General features: G+C 40.2%; 1 protein-coding gene across 3 annotated transcripts in view; it reads right to left on the bottom strand.

The window, feature by feature from the left end:
• The window catches only part of PCMT1 (protein-L-isoaspartate (D-aspartate) O-methyltransferase), a 37,296-nt gene extending 14,958 nt beyond the window's left edge, over window positions 1–22,338 (bottom strand). Inside the window, exons 1-5 of one of the 3 annotated variants that reach the window (XM_050314423.1) lie at window positions 21,837–22,338; window positions 8,081–8,185; window positions 6,904–6,935; window positions 4,877–4,981; window positions 1,746–1,866 (exon numbers count right to left, since the gene is read on the bottom strand). In XM_050314423.1, coding sequence (XP_050170380.1) covers window positions 1,746–1,866; window positions 4,877–4,981; window positions 6,904–6,935; window positions 8,081–8,185; window positions 21,837–22,092 — 619 coding nt within the window. In that variant the 5' untranslated portion in view covers window positions 22,093–22,338. The remainder of the gene's footprint in view (window positions 1–1,745; window positions 1,867–4,876; window positions 4,982–6,903; window positions 6,936–8,080; window positions 8,186–21,836) is intronic. The other 2 variants (XM_050314420.1, XM_050314421.1) reach the window with 2 other exon arrangements.
• Between the last annotated feature and the right edge of the window lie 3,382 nt (window positions 22,339–25,720).

Genomic DNA, 25,720 nt, shown 5'->3' with positions numbered 1-25,720 from the left:
GCATTCAATGCGATAAAAATAATTATTCAATGTCCAAGGGGAAAGAGCAGCCCAAAGCTTTAGCTTGTGCTTGCATCCTGAGTAACACCACCTATCCTCTCAGATCCCCAGTTACATGCAGCCTGCTAATGAAGTAATCTCGGTGGTGGGTGGCAGATGGTGATGAGGGGGGAAGCAGTGTCAGGACTTTGTGACATGAGGATTTTGTAGTTTGTTTATGAACCCAGAACTGATGTGATGATCACAGTACTCAAGCCTTGGGCATCTCTATGCAGACCTGCCTCTGTACACAGATTTGTAGCAGGAGCACAGAAACAGAAGAAAACAACTTTACTGTGGTTAGAACACCCTCACCCCCCTGACTGTGTCTGCATCAGCAAATAGTGCAGTACAATAGAAGCAGATCTGTACAGCAAAACAGCTATCTTTTGCTGAGAACGTGGTGACCATGCAATGTATGCATTTCAGGATGATCGTTTTGGTCTAGATCTAGTCTTATTGGCTTAATATCCAGTAACATATCACACATATTTGGTTGTTTCTTGGAGCATATAATCTTGTCTAGTTTCATCCAATAGGAAGCAAAGTTTGTGCTTTCCAGGAGTACTCTAATGTGAGCTAAAGTGTGGTAAGCAGAACCACTTGAGAGATTCACCCCAAAGGCTTCCTCCTGATATTAATAGAAAACACACAAACAAAAAAAAACCCAAAAACAAACAAACAAACAAAAAGTACAAAAAAGAAAAACCAAAACCAAACCCAAAAAACCATCCACAAACTAACACAGACCTGTTAGTCTAAGTACACCTATTCCCAGGTTCTCAGTGCAATTTTATTGCTGAGACACCCCAAAATAATTGTGATGCTCCTTAAATCTAGTTATGGTACATCTGAGGTGTGACAAAGCAGTGGAGAATGTCTGAAGCCTACTCATGAAAAGCCAGCAACCAACACACATAGTCTTAATTCATACAACAACAACAACAAAACATACAACGACAAAAACAATAAAACAGCTCTCTGGATTCTTGCTCCACATCAAAGACCTCCCAGGAATCCAGCACAGTTGAAACATTCTTCTCCACATAATTCACAAAAGTGCTACTTGTCCATTTGTAGTTTTCTAAGATGTACCTCACAACAAAATACTGACAAGTCTCCTAATCATTCTGTTACCTAGTCAAAGATAATACAGATGGTGAGGTCGTTTGGTGTCAATTAACCACTTTCCTGACATACAAATACTGCTGATTTTAAAAACAAGTGAAATAAACTTCAGTGACAGATACTGCCGATCTAATACTTTTTACACTTGACTCTCTGCATGCAGCTTTCTCTATCAGAAGTATGAAGACTTTGTTAAAACACCCAAATTTAGATGACAGGACATTTATTCAAGAAAAGTTGTGAATTCAACCCCAATTTTAAATAGCAAATTTAACATGACAGACCTTCAGCATGAAAAGTATTTTCACCAAAAAACGTATTTCCCTGTTAAGCTTTTCTAATAGAATGATTACATATTCTTTAAGATTACCAGAAGTCATATTCTCAAAACTGTGTGACGGATACTATTTTTCAAAGGCCTAAAGATGACTTGGATTTTAAAATTTTTATTTGGCTCTTCTTTCTTTGGTTTAACTTATTAAATTAGAACTTTTTAATCACATCCAATTCAGTCATTTTCAACCAGCTGCTAGAAAGAATATCAGTTTAATTAGTAAGTATATCAGTCTGATGCTCACCAATCAGTTTCACTCTTCCTGAAGACAGCAATGTGGGATCATCTTTTTTGACATTATTTATTGAGTCATCTACTAGTTCTTTGATATGATCAATTCCTACAACTTGTCCTTTGGGACCAACCTGGAATAAAAATACACAGTTGAACAATTTCTGCTAGTTTTGACTTATTTACAGAATGAGTATTTATACCTCCTGAACCCATTTCTCTAAGATAAAAGCAAAAACAGCAAAGTGGAAGCATATTTTCCTGATGTTATTAAAACTACTGCTTGGAATGACAAATCCTGACTGGTAGGAACACCTGCTAGTTAATGTTTGTTGGCACAGTTTTATAAATACTTGTTACAGTGATCTTTTTGAGATGTAACTCAAATTGAGTTATACTATTAGTGGCAATTTCTCTGAAGTTTTAGAAGTTAAATTTGATCATGTTTGTTTTCATTACCTGCTACAGAAAGCACCAACGTCAAAGACTAGAACTAATCTCCTTTCATGTTGAACAAACTTACTTAAGGATTAAGTCATGCCTTTCATTCTAAGTTATCTCAAGAGTCCTATTCCTTCAGAAACAAATGCAGCACTTAACAGTCAGGGACTAATTACCTTCCATCAACACTTGCATTTATGAATCTATTTTCAGACTTACAGCTCTTCTCCACAGCAAGAATGGAACTTCTTAGAGCTCATAACTCAAAAAGGTCACAAAACTTCTGTGTATTCTGGGGCAGGGGGGAAAGGTCTACTAGCAAAAACTTCTCCGTTGCAGTTACTCGCAGAATTTTGTCGTTGGTGCAGGAAAAATATTCAAAAAGAACCCACGCCTTCAAAAATCTGACCCCTTTTAATAGGATTCAGCTCAAAGAACACAATGGCAGAATATGTCCCAGCAGCCCATGCTGTCATATAACTGTCTTTGGACACATTTGAATGCACTGGTTTTGCTTCTGTATCTTATATTGTATCATTAAGACATGGAAAATTAATAACTGGTTATTAATATCATGGGGAATTTTTTTTGTTTTACTATGAACAAGTCCTATGTTAAAATCTTCAAAAGGAGTACTGCTAGCTTTTCAAGTGGAACACCACTGGCCTAGCCTTTGAAATAGAGCAAGACACATAAGTTTCCACTATGACAACTACAGGTTGCTATTTGGAGGAATGCCTGGTAGTCAGTTGCACCATTAGCTGGCAAAAGATCCACTGTATTCCAAAGGGTTACGTCACAGAAATTAAAATTTAGCAAAATGGTCAGAGTATGAAATAGCCTGATATAAAGTTAGAAAACCTCTTGCTGCATGTCACAGCCTGTTACACTATTTCTGAGTCCTCATCAATTACCTCTATTACCCCGGAACTTTGAAGTACATGCAACTGAGACAATAGCAAAATGGCAAAATTTTTGGGGATCTCCATGGTCTGTTAAGAATAAAAATATATCCCATTCTTTTTTATAATTCCAGTACTTACAAGATGAAAACTATAAATCATTTAATTTGCCAGCAATCTTTAAAAGCAAGCTACTAAGTCCAGGTCACAAACTGACAGATGGTCCAAAAATCACCTCCCCAACTGGATTTTGATTGCAAAACTCTCTACCATTAATTCCCATAATATACTTCTTTCAAGCTTTTCTTACTGTTAGAAATGCTATCAAACAAAACAAAAGTATTACCCAATGTTTCACAAAGCACATGTCTGTAAGGCATTCCACAGCAAACCACCAAGGAGGATTCATAAGAGAAACACAACATTCATATGCCAATAAAAAGATACTATGATTAACCTCAGCGAAACTGGAAAGGGATTTCCTTTTTGTCCTACTTCTGACTTCTCTGCAGCTACTTTCAGAGAAAAAAACACACAACAACAACTTTGCCTATGTCAAATGGCTATTTGTTTACATATTCATAACTTCAGTAAGAAATACACATAGCTTGGACAAAAGTTTTAATGCTTGTAGGACTGGAGTTCCCATGCAAGCTAGTAGCACTTGATTCCTAACTACAAACTTAGATCAAAAATAATAGGCAGAGTGTGGAATAAGTGACACTTAAGATTTCCTCTAAACTGCAGTTTGGTTAACTTATTTCAAGTATTTTTTTTTTTTTTCATTTTGCAGCTAGCACTTAGAAACCTAAATACTTTTGCTAGTGTATTGCCCAGTCCTAAACATTCTTAGCTGTTTCTTAATACAGGAATGCAGAAGTGATTGCATTCTCAGCAGGTCAGTGCTTGAAAACAGTAAGTAGTAAGTAAACCTACGTGAGAATTTATCATATGCATTAGCACATTTCAAATTAACTTCTCAGAAAGACAAACCAAAAAATCTAGTTAGCAATTTAATGAAGGTCTCTGCCAGTCATAAAGCAATTATAAAGCCCTGGAAGAGAGAAAAACTGATTATATTCCTCTACATGAATCATTTTAACTACAGTATAGCTACAGCCATCGAAAAAAATTTTTTTCATCTTTTTTTTTCCTGATGTGAGATAGGGCAGAACCACAGAGAATTCCTTATATACAGGTTGAATAACACAGAGATTAAGTTACTTGGAGAAGATGTAAAATATAAATAATATCTAACTTATAAAAAGTTAAATGGATACTTATAGTGATGCTCATGCAATATAACGAGAAAAGAAAGAATTAAGTTCAAATACAATTTATATAAATACCATCTATTTTCCTGTGGAAATAGGATTCTTTTAGGTCTCACTAAACTCTCATCATAGCAGGAATACATGATATTTGACCACAGTAAAAACATTCATAGCTACACAAGAAAACACAAAAATTGAGCTGTTCAAGACAAACACATTTTCCTTGAAGGTATAAAGCAATGACTAAAATGCAATCAATTAGAAAAAAAAACAAAAAAACAAAAAACAAAACTTCCCTGCTAGTCAGTTTCTTCACCATCACACAATTTATTAGACCATTTAACTTGAACATCAAGTATCAGCTACCATAAGAAATGGGTACCAATCTCAAAAAGGAGAGCAAATTATTTTCTGTATAATACACTGCAGTCCACTGTACAAAGGATGCTTTTTTTTGTTTTGTAATTCAGAGTTACACTACAGTTCAAGCTGTTCTGACAGTCAAGTGATTAAACTAAATATCTCACCATTCGTGCAAAGCATGCTGTAAGGATTCCACTTCCAGATCCTACATCAAGTGCTTTGGCTCCTTCATGTAACTGATCAGACAGAAGTTCAAGAGCATAGGCATGCTAAGAGAAGAACACAGAGGTAGAAAATTTCTGAGTATTTTAAGTGTCTATTTTACTCAACATATGTTCATTTCTTCAGAAATGTTGGGAAATGCACTGAGCATTTGTATAAGAAATTTCAGAATCATTTTCTACTACAAAAATGGGGGGAGGACTTAACTACATGATATAATCATTGTTATTTCATTGACTTCAACAAATTATATCTGTGCTCTTTTTTCTATTGTTAGTATCCATACATATAGATTCATCTGACCATTCAAGCTTCTAGCACAGACTCTATTTATATATTGGGAGAGACATCATAATCAATTTAATTCTTCTCATTGACTGAGGAGTCAATGGGGAGTCACTGACTGAGTCTGGTGGCTCTTATTGTTCTGGCAATATGTAGTCAATAAACAATTTAGCTTATCATTATATTTTGCTTTGTGGTCCTGGTGGTCTAGTGGTAAAGGCGCGGCGCTGTCACCGCCAAGACCCGGGTTCGATTCCCGGTCAGGGCCACTCCCGGGCAGGTGGGGCTCGTTAGCCCTTAAAGGCAACCCACCTACGTCCTAAGGACCTCGCTGCCACCGTCCAAGCTCGCTTGGCCCCGGCAGATGAACCTTAGGATTAAAGGGTGGGCTCAGTTCTGCGCACACTGTGTCTCACCTAAAAAATCCAATGCGCAGGCTGGAAGGTGTAAAGACCTTCCCCGGATCTTCGCTCGCGAAGACTGGCCATTATTATTATTTATTATTATTATATTTTGCTTTTGCTATATCATTATATACATCGGAATAAGCTGGGATAAAAGCTAGTTAGGAAGAAGGTGGCTCCATGACTATTAAAACTATCTCTTGTATTACCTACACACTTGCTGATTCAAAGAGTAGGAAGAAAAAGTTGTCTTTTACAAAGGCAGATAACTAGACTCATGTATGAAATGCAGTAGTCTATAGACACACTTGATGACTTTTGTTTTCCTACATGGTAGACCAGTACACAAACTAAGCTTAGGTTGCACACTAAAAAATCAATTAGTTCTTTAATGTTTCAGAGATAGCCACTACCATGCTCTACCAGCTTAATCCATCACACCCAGAAAATAGAAGTAATTAGAACACACCTCATTAGAACATTTACTTAAAAGACACATCTCCTTTTTGCTCTAACACTTCATATGCTACTAGTGTTACACATACAACAAATCAGACATAATGACGTAGGGGCATTAAAATTTTTAAAGTATAATTAATACTTATTTTTCCTCTTAGCCACAGTACTTTTTTCTCTTTCCTTGCATAATATAATTAACATTTCTATACAAGATTCCTGATTTTTTATTTTGGTAACTAAGTAAATTCTAAGCCAACTACATAGTTTTTAGTCCAGAGAAGCAGACTTTTACTATGTTTTGACACTTTCCAAACATTGCAAGGACAAAATATATTCATCTCAATGATGAGCTTTCATTTCAAATAAAGAAACATAAAAAAATTGTATCTGGGTTACATTTATGTATTGAAATCCCCACTTTAACACTCATCCTGGCCTCAAACCACCTCACAAAAAACCCACCACTCAGTTGTATTTTTTTCCACGTGCAAAGAACTAAAGGCACTATTACAGCAGTAGCATGTTATAGAAATGAGTGCTGTCTGCTCATGAGTTCTTATATTTCATATATAAAATACGTTGTACTGAGTGGTGGGTTTTTTGTGAATTTCCCATGTTGGTTTTATTTGTCCACTACCCTTCATCCTATCACTATACACCTCCAAGAAAAATCTCGATCAGTATTTTCTGTGCCGTCCCACGAGGCAGTTCACGTCACTTCAGTCAACTGTTCGTTAAACTTGCTAGGATAAATATTTTATTTCAAAACATTTAGATGTTTATAAAATCACCTATACTAATTTCCTAGGTTCAAAGCTTACCATATGTGGAGCACTGATTGTTGCTTGGAAACCTGTAAAAAAAGAGAATGGAAGAACATGTTGATCATTGTTCAGACAGGAATTTTACAATCTTTATTACCTTGACTGTAAAATGCAATGCCTTCATTGTCACCCTCATTCAGGACACGACATACACACCCCAAGAGCTACACAGGTCCTCTACTTTAGAAGTGAGTTAAGGTACATCAGCTGAAAGCTATGCCATGTCAACTCTAGACAGGTGAAAAAAGGTTTTATCCTTGATCTTAATTACAATCTCCATTTTGTCACTATTCTGCCTTAATGTTGATCAAGTACATTAAGTTCAGAAGAGCAATATCTCCCAGAAGAACACAATTCCTTTTCTACTCAGACCCTACATAAAATCCTGATTTTGTTAATTTGACTCTGATGTGGTGGCGACCATAGAACTTCCGAAGAATAACCCCATAGATTTTGCAAACAGTACATGCCTAGGAGAAAACCTGGAAGAACGCTCACCTGTATTTGTTTCTGTGGACATATGTTAAGATTTGAGTACATACATATCTTAAAATATTTTTGAATTTTCCTACGCAACTAATAAAATCCTAATAAAATTCATAGATCTCACCATCTAATATTAAAAGCAGGGGGAGAATCAAGTAATTAAAACATTCACATAATTCACTCTCCTGTTTTGGAAAGAAAAAACTGGGATCTAGATGAGAAACAATGGTCTAAGCAACTGTTCTATCAGTAGACTTTCCCATTTAAAGCCTATTTTCATATTTTAAAAATTTCATGTAAAAGGTTTAAAAATCTCTGCATTGATATCATTGGAATAATTTCTGTAAAGAGAGAGACTGTTTCTATCCTAAACTGGATGCAAATTATTTTTAAGTACTTAAACATCAGCTGCACCACCACAAATTGCTGTGGTTTGAAAAATAAACACACATTTACATATATTAATTTTGACTGTAGAACATCTCTCTACTTGATATATCCAAATATGTCAACTGCATTCCATAACAAACTGAAACTCAGTTACATGGTAGCAAATAAACTGATAAAAAAACTAAACAAGTTTCCAAATTTAAAAAATTAGATTCACATTCTTAACATATATGTAACAAAAGCAGCCACAGTTATGCAAATGAAAATAATCTCAATCATTTTTACAAGATGCTCTTACCTATAGACTGTGGAGAATCCATGTAAGGGTTGTATTTTGCATAATGGCAGCGGTCTGTAGCCAGCATTACTTCAAATACCTTGTCTGATTTGATTATTCCATTTTCTATAAACAAAGAAATAAATAAAACTGAAGGCATTGATTCTCTTTTGCCATGCAAGAGCCTGCGAAATGCATTCATATAGTCCTAATATTGTGACAAATCATGGTACCTTACCCTCTCTAATACTCTTACCCATGTCATGCTGCCTGTGGCAGGGGTTGGACTACATGATCTTTAAAGCTCCTCTCCAGTCCAAACCCTTCTGTGACACTAGAATTATATCTGTGGTCCAGTGATCAAACAATGCTTAAGCCAGTGAACTTTGAACAAGACTTTCCTAGCAGTTACAGATGCTTTTCTGAAACCATTTGCAAAGATCTATCCCCCAAGAAAACTCAACTTCATGGACACCTCTGATATTCCTGAAAATACAGTCAGTAAGAAACTGGTATTAGTCTACACACCAAACAAGATATACTTCATATTTCTAAGATGCTATATAAGTAATTACTGAAAAATTTACAGAAGCAAGTTAGAAATGTGAAGCTGAAGCATCCTTGCTCAGTATTTTATTTTCAAGATCTGTTTCTCTTATGTTAGCAAAGAAAAAAATCCTTTTGTAAAGAAACTCCTACAGAATCAGAATTTTTATGCTTAGGCAGACTGAGGCCAAAAGGTTTTTATATCAAAACACTCTAACTCTCTGTTCACTTTTCATAATAAAATGTGAATGTGCATGCATGTAAAATGTCAGAAGCACTGTGCAGTGCAGCCACTTTCCCCTCCAATTTCAATGAATTTTTTTTTAACAATCATAATTCTGTTTTTGAAGTTCTGAAGAGGCATTTGTGAATAATAGCAAATTTTGGAAAACAAATGGAAGAAATTATTATTTGCATTAAAAGACACAGTATAAACTATAAACAACTGAAATTTCAATGATGGATTGCTCTATTAACTACTTCCTTTAAATAAGAACAATTTGTTTGCAAATTATACTTTAAAGGAAAAAATAAGTAACTTTATTAAAATTAAAATCTAACCTAAACCATAAAATCAGATTATGGAGCTTTTGTAAGATTGTCCTGAAGTGGCATGAGTGGTTTTGTTTTGAAGTACCACCAACACAAACACACCTGTGTGCAGGACTGGGCTTCCCTGACTGTTTAGAGTGTGCTCCCAACTACACCTGTTAATGACAGGATTTTCTTGTCTTTTTATCTACCATCTGTGTCAAGGATTTATCTATCCTGTATAACATAGGTTTGAATTCAGAGAGTAAAATAACCCCTAGATTATTTTCTTTTTTGGTCTGAACGCAAAGAATCAGATAGAACTGCAAAAGGAATATACTACTACTAAGGAAATTATTAGGGAAAACAGTTCCTTTTAAAAAAATATTAATTTTTAGAAGTATTTCTGTATCTGGTTAAGTCCCAGAAAAGGCAAACACTCCCCTCACAGTCCACATGCATTACACATATCCTGTGCTTTGACTTCATTTAGAATTGGATACTATAGCAGCTGGAGGAAACTAACTAATCATTTCAATGCAATTGAGACAGCAGGTTTACTTACTGAGCAAAACTGTACTCAAAAGAAAACAAACAAATCAATCCATTGACACATTGGCACTGACAACATAAGACAGTAAGGAAAAAAAGTTTCCCTGACCACATAGAATGAGTTGAATTAGTTCTGTGAACAAAGCATAGAAACAAAACAAAACAAAAAAATCAAAATCGGAGTTTCATTAGGTACCAGTAAGAAATTAGTACCTCTAAAACAAATGTCCTTTAAAAAAAAAAAAAAAAAAGGCACAAGAACAAGCAAAGCTGATTATAGCAAAAGTGAAGAGCTAAAAGTTCTGGAGAGCAGAAGGGAAGTCAAAAAGCAGCAGCTGAGAAGCACTCAGAAAAGATCTAAAATGGAGATTTATTTCTTAATGTTGTGTATTTTGTGGATAGATGCACACATTCTAGAAGATGTAGGTAGCCATCTGCTTTTTCCTTTAGTGCCTTGGGGAAACGAACATGCAGAAACACAAACTAAGCTTCCAGCTTGGAAAAGCAACTGCAGGGCCCCATGGTAAGGCCAAGAACCTTCTCTAGTTTTTATGGGATCTTCTCTGTACTGTTGTGACTGCAAGTTTCTTCCAAACCTCTTCCTTCACACTACCTATAATCTATTCCCTCTTTTTACAGAAGTCTTTACCTGCCACTCCTTCGTCTACTCCTGTCATCTTTCTAGTTAAAGTATCAGTAACTAAATTCACCTCTCAGCATTTAAAAATTTTATTTTGCCTTCATTATACTACTTTACTTATGTATTTTACCCATTCTTCCCCCAACTTGTTTAATCAGAGTATAAGAGCTCTATGGCCGAGATTGTCTCTGGATATGTGTGCAAAACAAAGCACAAAACTTCGTTTCAGTCAAAGTACGTACAACTTTTAAAAAATTCTCGAAAACCCCCTAAAAACAGAAACTACTAATATTCTACACATTCTGAGCATTTAGGACGCTCTCACTCAGCAAACACTCCTGAGATTTGCTGACTGTTGGACCATCTTTGATTAGTGTCACCTTTTTCATCAGTAAATAAGAATTTAAGCAAGTTACCCACACTCAGAGTCCCCAGCAGAATCTGTGGGAGAAGCTGAATTCCATCTCAGCCATTTACTTCAATTATTGAATAATACTCCATCTTCACAAAAACAAACAAACAAACAAACCAACCACACTTTCCCAGCTATCCCCCCATAGACTGAGTTTGCTTTTCAAATTTGCTACTTATACAATGGAGACAACAGCAAATTTCAAGTGAGAATTAAGAAAAGCAATCAAGCCCTAACCAGTGAAGTCAACCTTGACTAAACAGCAATTGATTAACAAAAGTTTTGTTTTGTTTTTTTTTAGTCTCAGGACTGAATACACAGAAACATAGCAACTGCAAGGTACTGAACTCTAATGAAAGTCCTTTCCTTCCTGCAACAGTCAGTCTGAAGATGACCAGCTGCTAGGATCTTAATTCTGTCTGGATCAAGTCTCTATCCAATTCCAATTCAAGTCCAGAAAACAAGTATATCCCCTAAAAAACCAATAATAGATGACATTCTAATTTCATGCCTACCCAAAATCCAAGACAAACAATAAATTAATTATTAATAAAATGCCAACAAAAAATGTTCTAAATCTTAAAAGGAAGCTGTATATTGCAAGAAAATAATTCACAATTAAATATGTATAGGTTGAATATCCTTTCCAATTGTAACATGCACACAAGACTCTCCTTGAGGAGACTGTTGGGTTGCAAGACTGATAATCATTACTGCAAACAAATCAGGTATTAAATTATTAAGTGTTTACAAGCAAAGGTTAATACACAAACACACTGACAACTTAAAATCAAAAGTAAATTCTTTTTTAATTAGAGTTATATCAGTACAACTCCTAAGCTTCAAAGGGCTGAAGCCGAAAAGTAACTCCTTAAGAGTGGAGCACTGCCTGCCAAGTTCAGGAGTTACTCTGTACGAAGGCTCTGGCAATGACAACTTGACATAATTGGAGCATGTTTTGAAAACGCACTCCAGTCTGCTTCTTTTCCCCGAATAACACCATGAAAACAGGAAAGGAGCTCAAAACAGATCTTGGATTTGAAGGTGAAAATATACCACTGTTGTATGTAACCTGTGAAACTGAGGAGTTGGCTGTCAGAAAGAAAGGAAAGAAGAGTCTGAAAAGACACCATAGACTTGTAACAAGTAAACAACCTATCTTTTTATTTTACCTTTTATTTAGCAACAAATGTATTACTAAAGTATGTTTCAAAGAACCTGACAGCATCCTGACTGTTGATCAAACGCATTTCTAACCAAACCATAAGATACTAGCAGTCAACATTTACACCAAGTCCGGCTTCCAGACCAGAAAAGAGGATGTGTCATTGCCACATGATAAGATCCAGCACACAAGCTTACTATACAAACTATGACACCTACTCAAACACCTTCCACTGCTGGCTTTACCAAAAAAAAAACAAAAAAAAAAGCCTTACAGATCCCAAAACCATTTACTGTGGGACTACATCAGCATCCACATAGTTCAGTTTCTTCTCAGATTACTGTCTCCATAACCACTGCAGAATACTTCCCTTATAAACACATATTTTCAGCAAAACAGTGATATTTCTAAATCATACAGATATCATAAAGCATGATGCAAAGCACATACAGCTGTATGGAAGGATATTGAGATGCTGGAGCAGATCCAGAGAAAACCAACTAGGCTGGTGAAGGGACATGAACACAAGTCCTATGAGGAGAGGCTGAGGGAGCTGGGGTTGTTTAGCCTGGAGAAGAGAAGGCTCAGGGGAGACCTCATCACTCTCTACAACTACTTGAAAGGAGGTTGTAGCCAGGTGGGGGTTGGTCTCTTCTCCCAGGCAGCTATCGGTAAGACAAGAGGGCATGGTCTCAAGCTGTGCCAGGGGAGGTTTAGGTTAGATGTTAGGAAGAAATTCTTTACAGAGAGGGTAATCAGGTATTGAAATGGGCTGCCCAGGAAGGTGGTAGATTCTCTGTCCCTGGAGGTATTTAAGAAGAGACTGGATATGGCACTTAGTGCCACAGTCTAGTAACTGTGCTGGTAGTGGATCAAGGGTTGGACTTGATGATCTCAGAGGTCCTTTCCAACCCATCTGATTATATGATTCTATGCTACAAAAGATTAAAACAAGTAGATTAAAATTACTCGAGTAGTGACTCGAGGCTACTACTCTATGATTATAAATCATTGAATGGTTTGGGTTGGAAGGGACCTTAAAGGTCATCTAGTTGCAAATCCCCTGCCATGGGCAGTGGCACCCTCCACTAGACCAGGTTGCTTAGAATCCCATCAACCTGTCTTGGAACACTTACAGGGATGGGGCATTCACGGGCAAACTGTTCCACTGCCTCACTACCCTCACAATAAAGAATTTAATCCTAATATCTAATCTAAACCTGCCCTCTTTCAACCTAAGGCCATTCCCCCTTGTCCCATCGCTACATGCTCTTATTAAAATCCCTCTCCAACTCTCTTGTAGGCCCCCTCAGGTACTGGAAGGCTGCAATGAGGTCTCTCCAGGGCCTCCCCTTCTCCTGGCTGAACAACCCTAACTCTCTCAGCCTGTCTTCATAGGAGAGGTGCTCCACCCCTCTGACCATCTTTGTGGCCCTCCTCTGGACCTGCTCCAACATATCCATGTCCTTCCTATCTATATTAAGGACTCCAGAACTGGGTGCAGTTCTCCGGGCAGGTTCTCATAAGAGCAGAGCAGAGGGGGAGGATCACCTCCCTTGACCTGCTGGCCATACTGCTTTTGATGCAGCCCAGGATACATTTTGCTCTCTTGGCTGCAAGCACACATTGTTGGGTCATGTGTAGCCTCTCATCCACCAACACCCCCAAGTCCTTCTTGGCACGGATGCTCTCAATCCATTCTCCTCCCAGCCTATATTTGTACTTGGGATTACCCTGACTCAGATGCTAGGCCGTGCACTTGGCCTTATTGAACCTCATGAGGTTCACATAGTCCCCTCTTTCAAGTCTGTCCAGGTCCCCCTGGATGCCATCCCTTTCCTCCAGCATGTCTACTGCGCCACAGAGCTTGGTGTCATCAGCAAACCGGTGCCCTCAATCCCACTGATGAAAGACGTTAAACAGCATCAGTCTATATACAAAGCCCTGAGGACACCAATAGTCACTGGTCTATATTTGGATATTGAGCCATTGACCACAACTCTTTCGAGTGTGACCATCCACCCAATTTCTTATCCAGTGAGTGGTCCATCCATTTAATTCATGCCTCTCCAGTTTAGAGACATGGATGTGGTATGGGACAGTGTCAAATGACAGTCTCCATCTGACCCATGCAAATCAGAGAGCAGCTTTCAAGAGAAGAGTGGGCTGGAATAGAACCACATCTTGATTTGCAAGCAATGTGAAGTTAGTTGGTTTTAAGCACCTGATCAACTGACGTTTTTAAAGTCAGGGTCTTTTTGTGTAGGCAGAGGAAGAAAAAAAGATGAGAAAGAATGTGATTCCGTTAATGGAATTTTACTTCAGTAACGAGCACAGGAAGATTTCACTCTAAAGCATGAATACAAAGAAAGCACTTTGAACAAGAAGTGATGCATCAGCATCCCAAGATCCAGTAAAGGATACTGACCCTAAAACATACAAAGCTCTTTGTGCTAAAGAAACTGAAAGTAGGTGTTTGCAAACAAGTTTTTTTTAAACTGCTCATACATGCAAACCTCTTGTGCTTTGCTGATAATTTAAGAGTCATCTGCCTCAAACATTCAGCTGCCCACTTGTTATCACTGTGATTTGGATTCACAATAATACATTATTCAAACAAGACATTGCATACAACTAACTGGAAGGAATCAGCTGAAAGTCTGTTGATCAGAAACACAACAGAAAGACTGAGGAAAGCAAGGATCCATCAGAGCTAACCTTAGAGTCTAGAAATTAAACAAGATCAAACCCCATGAAAATCCCAAAGGGGTAGATAATAAATAATGAAATAATAATAATAATAATGTCAGTTACCATTTAAATACTATTCAAAATATGCAGAGGTAAAACATGGGAACCGTGAACTTGGTTCAACACAACAAACTAGTATACAGCTTCAAGATTGAGTTAAATACAAAGTTCTCTCTCAAAATTTCACTTGTACTTTATGGGAGTATTCCCTGTTTGAAAAGAATCATCTTCAAAAACAACCTGTCCATTTTGATATAACAAATACAAGTTTTCTATTAATTTTCATGGATCTGAAAGTCTGCAGGTAACTAATTTAGACGTATTTGACCACAGCTGTATTGCTCCCTCGTACTGCAGGCCAATGTTGCAAAGTTGGTATTAACCATTTTCTTCTCTGGGGGAGGAGAAAGGCATATATAGCCCTTCAGCACACAGCTTTATCGCAGAAGTCATCTGTAATGTACTCACATCGATCAAAATGGTTATATTGATTTTGTCCAAATCTGTATCAGCATCTGAATTAAGAAACTTTGGGGAGTATATGAAAGAAGTGACTTTAAGGTTGGGCTCAGCATGCAAAAACACAGAATCGCACTTTCCAATGAACTTCAACAAGCACATGCAGATGAGGGAGACTTCATCTCTGACCACTCCTTGATCTTTCTACATTTCAGAGGGCTGTACTTCACTTATACATCACATTCAATGTCAACACTGAAAAGTTCAATATAAAGTGGCAACAACCACTAGTAATAACTAAAAACTGTTGCAGAGATTAAAGATAACTGGATAGGACAGACAGACAAGGAACTCTCTTCACAGTAAGGCTTGAGGTAGAACTACCTATAGCTTTAGTAGATCTCTAAAGAAAGGCAGATGATGCACATCGCACACCTTACTGAGCAGATTCCACGCACTCTGCTGATCTGTTTTCAGAAAAGCCAATGATGTCAAGACCAGCAGCCAGAACAAATGAACAGCCTGTTATTATGAAGGTGGTTTCACTAAAACAGGCACTAGTAATAGTACTACACAAAAGCTGAGGAGAGCATAACCCTGACTCTTGGGGCAAAATGACACAGAGCTGTTACACTAGCAGAAATGAGGAAGGATTTCTGAAGTTATATTTGCCTGACCATTTCTTTAAGGTTTCAACAGTGCAAGCATCTAAAAATATTTTGTGTTCAAGTCCAATATTGAAGTATTCAGATTCTGAAGTTTTGAAACCTAAGTCAGCCATTCCAGGAGAGAAGTAATTTCAAAATTTTACTGGTCTCAGTCTTTGAAAGAGTTTACTCGGGTTTTGCCAAATGTTGGTAATCTAAATCAAAATTAAAAACATTAATGAAATGAAAATACTAAGAAAAATCAAGTAATATATTTACTTAAAGTGTCATGTAGTATTAAGAAACATGACTTTGAGGTATTACATTCACAGAAACAATCATTCAAAAGAACACGAACATTATGCATTTCTTTCTAAGCTTTCCAACAGGTCTTAGTGAGCCCTTGATACTACATCAGGATGAAAGAAACAGTAATATTAAAAGAAAAGCTTTGAGTTATATTAAAACTAAACCATAGAAGATGACCTCTTTTTAAAATGCCCACATGCAACAGTAATGACCTGTTTTGGACAGATTTGGAAAATTACTTTAATTTTGCTATGCATTATTAGGCCGATTCAGACCACCAGGAAAAAAAATCATATCATGCCGTTACATCTAGAGACAAAAATAAAAATATATCTTCAACCAAGCAAAAGAACTAAACATTTTTAAATTAAAATTACTAATTATAAAGAATTGTGATATAAATAACCAGCCAAAAACACGCCCTCTTTTTTTTCTTGGATGACTGAGGACTTGGACTTCGTTGCACTCAATTTTGGGAGTTTGTGGGAACATAAGGGTATGATTTTAACATTACATTGACACCCTGTCTAACATCAAGAGAAAAAACTGTCCTAACAACAAAGCACCAGTTAAGAACACAGTTTTAATTTATGGAACAAATGGGATGTTTAAGTTTGGGCTTTTTCTTTCTGTTACAATTTCCTATTTTCTGGGATGTTTAGTTGTCTTGATTTACTTAAAGGACTGCCTCTTAAATATTCAAGGGTGTAGAAATTTCTTCAAAACACTTCACTGGCATGGACAAATAACTAACAAAAACTTAAATTGCTAATAAAAAAGTCTCCAGCAACTCTTTTACGCAGTTATTCAAATTGTTCACAAAATTTTTTAAAATCAGTGTTCCAAAAAATACCATCAGAGATTTCAAGTCTGCCACCTGAGATATGAACTAAATTTAAGAAATTTTAGATATTCTTAAATTAACATATCAGTGGATTTGTCAGTTTTTTACTTAAAAAAAAAATAGTTCTACTTCCAGTGATATCACTACCTGGCCATAAGTTACAATGCTTAGTCACTGAAGCCTCAATACAATATTTATGTTGAAGGCAAGGGTGTTCACAGAATGCATACAACGGGCAGTCTAACTGCTTGTACAGTGGAGGCATTGAATTTGGGTTAGGAGGTTTTTATTGGTCTAATTTTCCATTATTATTTCCTTTCTTCATGCTCATGCAAGTTACATTACTCTTCCATAAGCAAAATTAGACAGATGTAAAAGAGATTTGGATAAACCAAGGGAAAAGACATGACAGGATAAAACAAAATAAAACCAATGTTTACCTCTTGCTGAACCTAGCTTAAAGCTTAGCAATGCCACATCCAATGCCTTCCTATCTCATGGCAGTTCCCAAGGAGTTTTGTCCTCAGCAACCAGAAGCCTGCACCAAAGGTGCAGACTCATTGTAGATAACCCTTCGTCATGAGGAAGCATGCCAAGATGTCATTTTTAATAATTTAACATCTAAGTACTAAAACACTGGGAGAAACATCTTTAGCATGTTTAACAATAGAATTCTCAAACCCTGACAATACTGATACTACATACTGATTTGAAGCATCATTCACACTGAAAAAATTAGGATCTGGTCTCAAGTGAGACATAAAATTCTATGGAATTTGTGGTGTCTTATTAACTTTTGTCATACAAGTTTATTACATGAGGAAGATAACACAGTGTGCAGGAAACAAGCCCACAAATGGTTAAGAACATGCAGCGCTTTAGCCACAGCCAAGTTAACTCAGCTTCACTTTCAACTAGAAATGTGGATTCAAAAGCAAGTATATGTGGTGATAACACCACTGGCATAACATGATCAGAGAAATAAGCAAAGCAAGGTTATCATACGGCAGCATGCCAAATTGATTGGAGGAGAAAGGCGCAATAAGGAAATTTAATTGACTTTGGTGGCTTGTAAATTGGACAGGGAAACAATTTTTCAGGTAGGAAAGAAAAGCTGATTTCAAAGATATTGCTGTGTAAAGTAACAAGACTTGGCAAGAGCCCAAGTATGAAAGACAGAAGGAGATCAAAATGACCTAATAGTCAACTATCAGTGGATAGCTGAAGACTAAGAGAGGGAAAAAAGATACAGATTTAGAATCCAAAGACCTTTAACCACTCAAGATAATAGTAAATAATTCACTGATTACCCAGTCTTTTCCTGCTTTCTCAGCATCCTTATATGACAGGTTCATAATAAAAAGAAATTCCTGTCAGAGGTATTTATTTAAACATAGGCAATAATTTCTACATTTAACATGATTTCTATCCCTACAGTAACCTGCATTTAGATGGCTTCCTAGAAATGTTGTCTGACAAAAGATATTAAATATATTTTTGGAGGAAAATTTGCTCGAGTACGAAAGCACGTGTTCAACTATTTTCAGATAGGAAGAAGCAAATATTGAAATAATTACTCTGTAAAGGTGAAGAATATTTGTTTTAAGTAGCTTTAATGCAGAAAGAATCAAACATTCAGAATTTTTAAGAAAGCATTTTTAAAAAATTATAAGTACTTTCAAGAAAGTACTGGGAAACATAGCTGAACACCTCGTGGCAACAGCACATTCAAGGACAGCATTTTTGTTGTTAAGAGTGCATTTGAAACAAGTTTATTTTGTGTATGTCAAACGCATCTATGATGCCGCAAATTAACAGTGCAAGAACATGTTTCTAATGCAACAAAAAGCTAAAAATCAGAACAATGAAACAAAACGTCACACAACATTCTTTAGTCACTTGTCCCTAAGCACACACTGAAAAATATGCAGAGTTCCAGGGCCCTCTCCATTAGTTTGTCCCTTTTAAGATATGAAAGCAAAGATAATGCTTATAAAGAACACTTGCCTAAATCTGCATTGCAAATACCCCAAATCACTTCTCCCTGCTCTAACACAATGATCATACCACTACAGAGAATTCTATAGTTAATGCAACAGTGAAGTGACCAATAAGCAAATGTCAACATAGTTTCATTAAATTAGAGAACTTTATTGTCACAAGACAGAAACATTAGTAACTGTCAATAACAACTTACAATGAAGTTACCCTAACCCTAATCTTTATAGCTGTTTTAGAGGAAAGCATGCAGCCTACAGGAGTCTTCCACTGATGGTTTTATTTGGAAGCAAAACGAGTTTAAGAAGTTCCTATTCGTCCCAGCCCTCTTATACCCATAACAGAGTTCACTGCTTCTCTAACCATAATAGTAGAACAGCTTACAGACATGTAAGAGTTTAAATCTTGCTGTTTCATAAGTAATGAATAAGTGACCCAGTCTTAAAGCACAGCCTCTCTCACAAGCAATTCTACAAAAACAGTCAAGAGAAGAATTGTGGCATAAGAGCAGGAACCTCTCAACCAGGCTTTGCTGCAGAAGAAAACATACTGTGTCACTACAACCTGCGTTATTCCCTTTACGTTATGCAAATTATACACTAAATTACACACTCAGTTACTAAATTAGGCACAAGACAAACACCAGACAACATCAAACTAACCTCATCTGCCTTTTATTCTCAATTCTAGCATAAAATGCTAGAAATGCTATGCTATTTAGCTGTTTTTAGAGGGGGAAAAGTACACTGAGAGATCTAGTACTAAAAAGAAACTCTCTGGAACATTTTAGTCTTTCTGTAACCAATGATTTTTAAGTTTGTTAAAACATATCTGGGAGAATCATATTATATAAAACAGTACTTTCTTCTTAATCTGTTCCTAACTTCAGCAACAAGGCATCATCTTCCCTGAGGAACTCTAGTTTAAAAATTATGGTCTTAATTCAGCAACTGCTCTGCACTGATACAGCCCTACACTATCATCAGAGTCCCACCGAGGCTGACAACATAGTCGTGCTGTAAGATCAAAAGCCTCTGTGTTTCCACAACATTTTATTGCCAATACACTATTTAACACCCCTCAAAACATATTGGCATGCATATGCAAAACAGAGAGGGAGAAATTACAGACTGTAATTTTCCAGGTAATTACCATCACTGAATACTGTGAGATTACAATATTAAGCACTTCTATTTTACTTTCCTCTTCCATACTACTGTTGCTGTGTACTAACTACAATGGTTTTTAGCCTTTTCACTATTATTATTATTTGCAAAGCCCAAAACAGTTTCTATGTGTTGGAAAACACTGTCATTGTCTTTTGCAACAAAGGAACTGGTTTTGCCTTCAGGTTCTGAGAGCCATAGACAATTCTGGCAATACTCACTTTTTGGATATATTTTAGAGTTTAACATTGATTTTTATTTCAGAAAGCTTTTCCCAGTTGTGTAAGAGAACAATATTTCACTAAAACAGTATTTCTAGCCCTTTCAGTTGCAGAAGACGACAAAAAAATACACTACAACTCTTATAAGTAGTTATTATCTATTTATTAAATAAACTTTTACAGTGAAACTGCACAGCAATTAGCAGTTTTTACAGTGAAACTGAAAGTCACTTCAGCATACATTGCTGTGCTGCATGGAATAGCTCTCAAAAGAAAATACTGGAAAAGACCACAGGATCAGAGAATCTAACAAAAGCAGACTAGAGAAAACAACTAGGATGATTCTCTTATGATTCCAGAATAATGAGGTCACACAGGTGAAGTGGTCTTTCAGCATCACTAAACTAGGAGACAACTGCCATAATACAAGCTCCAAATCCACATCCTTTTATGTCTAGGACGCGGACTTGAGGAGGGGAAGGGAAAAGGCCAGGAGTAAAGAAGAGAGACACTACAAGTCTAAGTACACTACAAGTGTACTTAAAACAGGTTAATCCGATGCTGATACGAGAAATGGAAGCTCTGAATAGAAAAGGTGTTATCTCTGGACTTGCAGACTTCAGGATGTACCGAAGAACATCAGAGAAGAAGCAACCGCCCAACACCTTCCACGTTCAGCACGGGGACAGCACACTTGTCCTGGGTGAGGACAAGGAACGCCCAGTCCCCGGCAGCCACCTCAAACCTCAGCTGTCACAACGCAAGTCCGCAACCCCGACAGCTTCTCTGCTCTCCTCTCCCCGCGGTCCAAGAGGAGTCACTCGGGGCTGGGGCCAGCAGCGAGCATCCCAGATCCCGCCCGGGGGGGACGGTTGTCACACGCCCCTTTCCCCCTACACAAACAGCCTCGGCTTCTCGGGCGCCTTTCCCAAACCCGGGCGGCTCCCGCTGCGTTCAGCCGTGGCCTGCAGGAGCGGAGGGCGCCCTCCGACACCGCCGCTCCCGCCGCCCGCAGCGAAGCCAGACGGACGCGATCCCGGTGCGTGCAGGGGATCACGAGCCCTCCGGCGCCGCCGCCGCGGCCCCGCCTCAGCTCGGATAGCCAGGGACGAGGCGGCGAGAACGGGGCCGGTACAGGGGGCAGGCGGCGGGCTGGGAACAGACGCGGCAGCCGCACAGCGCTTCCCCTCCGGGACCGCCAGCGGCGCCGCCCCGCCCGCCGCATCGCCTCCCGCAACAACAGCCCAGCCCGGCCCGCCCTGCGACACCGCCCGCCGCCCGGGCACACACCTCCCGCCCGGGCGCACGGACATGCCGGCCGGACACACACACAGACACACACGCAGACACACACGCAGACACACAGACACACCCCCAGCCGGGCACCGCCGCTCACAGCCCGCGACAGCAGGCGGCGGGGCGGGCGGGCGCCGCGGGAGCGCGCGGCCGGTAACGGTAACGGTAACCGGGCGGCCGGTAACGGGCACGCCGCGGCCCAGGGGCCCCGCCCGCCCGCGCCCCCGCCCCGGCACTCACTGCGGAGGTTGTGGATGAGCTCGGAGTGGCTGGCGCCGCCCGACTTCCAGGCCATTGCTAGGCACACTCTGCGGAGCAGGTACAGAGCCGCCTTCAGCGCCGCGACTGCGCACAGCAGCTTCCCCAGGAAGGACACAACCTCCAGCGCCGACACAGGCGCCGCCTCCTCGCCGCCTCCTCCTCCCGCCGCCGCTGCGGCTGCCGCGCGACCGCCGAGGGGAGGGGCCACGCGCCCACCGCCCCGCGCGACCGACATGCCCCGGCCGCCGCCGCCGCTCCCGGCCCGCCGTCGGCCCCTCGCGCATGCGCGTCCCCCGCGCCCAGGGGCGCGCGTGGGGAGATCCCCGCGCGCGGGGGCGGGCGGGGGTGTGGGGGTGTGCGGCGGCCGCTCCCGGTTACGCGACTTGGGCTGCCTGGGCTGCGGATCCCGCGCTGGCGGTGAGGCCTTGGTCCCGCCCTCGCCCCCGAAACGGCGGCGGCGGGGCGGGACGGATCTGGGGGCGCGGAGTTTGTGATCTTAGGAGCTGTGTTAATGAATGAGATAGCGAAGCGGAACCTCGGTGCACACTCCCCGGCCCTGCCCCGGCCCTGGCCGGTCCCGTGGCACAGGCCGGCACACAACGGCCACTGAAAGAGGCGCTGTCGGTGCCGGCGGGCCCGGCCCGGCCCCGCCAGCCTCGCGCCCCGGCCCAGCGCGCGACCCACCGCCCTTGCGACGGAGCCAATCACCGGCGTCGCCCGGCGCGCTGTTTTGCATGTGGCTCGCCTATTGGCCGCTGGCATCCCGCGCGAGCCAGGCCTACGTGTTGGAGGCTGCCATTGGTCAGGGGGCGCGCGAGCGGCGGGTGCCCACCCCTGAGGGGGCAGAGGGGACGAGTGGAGCGGCTGGGACCGGGCGGACGCGAAACGGCGCCGAAATTGGGGCGGCGGAGTAGGCTGCGGAGAGTTGGCATCGGCGTGTTGTTGGCCAAAGGACCCGTGTTCCACAAGAGCATCTACTGGCTCGATGCCGACGACGCAGGACAAAGTTGCTAATTAAAACTCCTTTCAAAAGGCGTTCAGGTCAATACCGCGGAATTCAGTAAATGCCAAACTTATGAGTCTCCAAAACTCCTTAATGATTAATTTTGCCACCTTGTTACGTATATATAATTCTATTGTTCTCAAGGGAAAGCACTGCAATTTCAGGGAACCTACAGTCAGTGCTGTGACTTCTGCATTTGTGCTGCCTTCTGGACCCTGCAAATCGGATTCCACGTGCCCAGGAATGCAATTTTACAGGACTTCCTCTCTTAACGAGGTGCACCAGCGCAGGTATGTCATTTGCCTGGTACCAGACAGCAGGGTTTCAGTTCTTGGCTTTTGAAACTTGAGAATAGCGATACATAACTATGAATAGGCAGGACCTAAATTGTATAAACACTAGAGAAAATGAGATATCATCCAGCAGGTATAACCTCAAGTATTAAATTGTTTCTTAAAAGCATTTCTGATACAAGGACACACAGCCTAACATAGCACTATGGGAGACACAGATAACATCTGTGAGAGAGCCCTTGGTGGCTGGGAGGAGTGAACCTGTTCCAGCTCCACACAACACATATATTTAACCCAATCATTGCAGGTTCAGGTGAAGAAAATGAGTTGAAGGTGGGAATCTGCTTCCCTAGCTCACAGTCAGTCCAGGGCAAATCTGGCAGTTGCTCAGTGCATACACCAGAGCCCATCCATAGACTTCCCAGATGTTTCCCATCTGTTTTTTTTTAATCTTGGAGAAAGATCCACTGCTGTGTTCTGTATTCACCATCTAGCTTCTTCTAAGCATGATCTGACAACTGCTCTATAGTCTGTGAGAGGCTCCCAGCCTGCCTCAATATAAAAGGTCTCCCTGTTACATGCAGTGGGCTGGGAGGAAAGATGCCATGGAGTTAGAGGAATTCCCAAAGGACAGCAAGTACAGAGAACAGACAGACATTGTAAAAGCACATGCACAGAAATACTTAATTGTTTTAAATGCAAAAGACATTTTCCACTGTCAGATGCAAGCAAACTGCATTGCTCTCACATAGAGAGGTTGGCAAGAAACTAGCTGGCCCACATTTAAAAGCATTCCAAGGATACTTACCCCCCCTTGGGAGACCAGAAGCACTAGAGAAACCATTTACATATAAACTGACACCACTTACTAGGACCAGCCTGAATTAGAGTTAGGCTTGTCACAGAGCACCAAGAAAGAGCCTACCTTTATCTCTTAGGAACCTGCAGTCTTGCCCAGTCGCTTTCTGACTGAAGGTACCCATTGTCCATCTCTTGGTTAGGTTGTTGACAGAACTTTTCAGAGAATTAAAACAAATGTGGGCCTTCCTTAGCAGTATCTGAGGTGTCTTAAATGGATACCAGGCATGTGTGAAGGACACAGCATTTGGCTTGGCAGGTTTCCAGGATCTCTAAGATAAGCCAAGTTGCCTGAAAGGGCCCTGGGAAACTAACATGCACCAATAGTGGCAGGATGCACCCATTTATGCAGTAAATAAACATAAGTGTCTCTAACTCTTTCTATTTTATAATCCTAGGCCATGAATCAATTTTTTTAAACTTATTAGCGCATCCATCGAGATAAAACTAAAAGGAACATAGGCACTCTACACTAGAGTATAATACAAGCAGAAATTAAAAAATTATTTTTATCATTATTTGTGTGGAACCTCTCCACCTGCTCTGATACTCAGTATTTCTGTATCCTACTCCCCATCACTTGTCCAGACCAGTGTGAACACCTTGATCCCTGGATGCCCACTGTCAGTTGCAGGCACCTCCATCTTCCACAGGAACAACCACTCTCCCTAGACTCTCCAGGGAGCTGGTGCATGGATGCTTCTCTTAGGGAAGAGGCAGAGGAATGCTAGCAACCAGAGTGGGCCATCACTTAATTGTTCTGACATGAAAATCCCACTAACAGTAAGCATGTTGGCTCTTTCTCATTCACCCACATCTCAATGCCCTGGCTGTACTTACATAGGGCTATATATAAACCCCTCCACGCTACTATTTCTGTTTCATCCCTTCCCTCCCACCTCATGAACCCATTAGAATTTTTTTAAATTATCTGAATTTAAAAAGAATCTGAAAAGTTGATCACTGACTGATCCCATCTGCTTCTGCATATATATACCACAAGCAGAAATTTCCCCGTGAAATGTTCCTGCTGAACATTTCCACAGTTATATCCCAAACCCTACACTAATTGGCTTCTACACCTACACTTACTCCTCTCCCTGCTTCCATTCTGTTTTTTAATTTAATGGCTCTCCTTCATCTCATCTCTTTTCCTGTAAGCTCAAGCCAGTTTGGTGTGTACCTTCATTTTGTATTACCATTTCAGCAGTTTACATTATTTTGAACTCCACATCCATCTTTTCCCAGCTCTGCACTCAAAGAGGTGAGAAGGACTCATTCACATCAGTGACTTTCCACATTAGGAAGCAGCAGAACTGGGACCCCTCCATGAAGGAAGGAAAGTCTTCCTTCATGGAGAAGGTGAGCCAAGGATGACACCACTACACAGCAGGACACCATTCCCCAGTGTTTGAGCGAGGCAAGCAGAGCAGGGCTGGGGGCAGTAATGGTTTTGCCATCAAGCAAAATGACAAGTCAGGCCCCGAGTCAAGCCAGTCACCAAGCCTGGGCAACGTGGCTGGGCACAGGCCCTGCTGCAACACAGCTCAGGCCGAGAGCAGGGTGCTTCAGAACCGGTGGGAGCCCAGCTGAGGGCCAGTGAGGCTTATGAATGCATTCAGGGCCCTCTGCTGTTACATCTGCTCTGCAGGACCTCGCACAGCAACTGTATTCATTCAAGGGACCAAACTGGGCAAAACTCCAGGAAT

The sequence above is a fragment of the Myiozetetes cayanensis genome, unplaced genomic scaffold (genome assembly GCF_022539395.1).
Source record: "Myiozetetes cayanensis isolate MyiCay16 unplaced genomic scaffold, myiCay2020 scf2-11, whole genome shotgun sequence".
NCBI classification, from domain to species: Eukaryota; Metazoa; Chordata; class Aves; order Passeriformes; family Tyrannidae; genus Myiozetetes; species Myiozetetes cayanensis.
The sequence above is the reverse complement of the archived record's forward strand: the minus strand, read 5'-3'. Positions and strand labels throughout refer to the sequence as shown.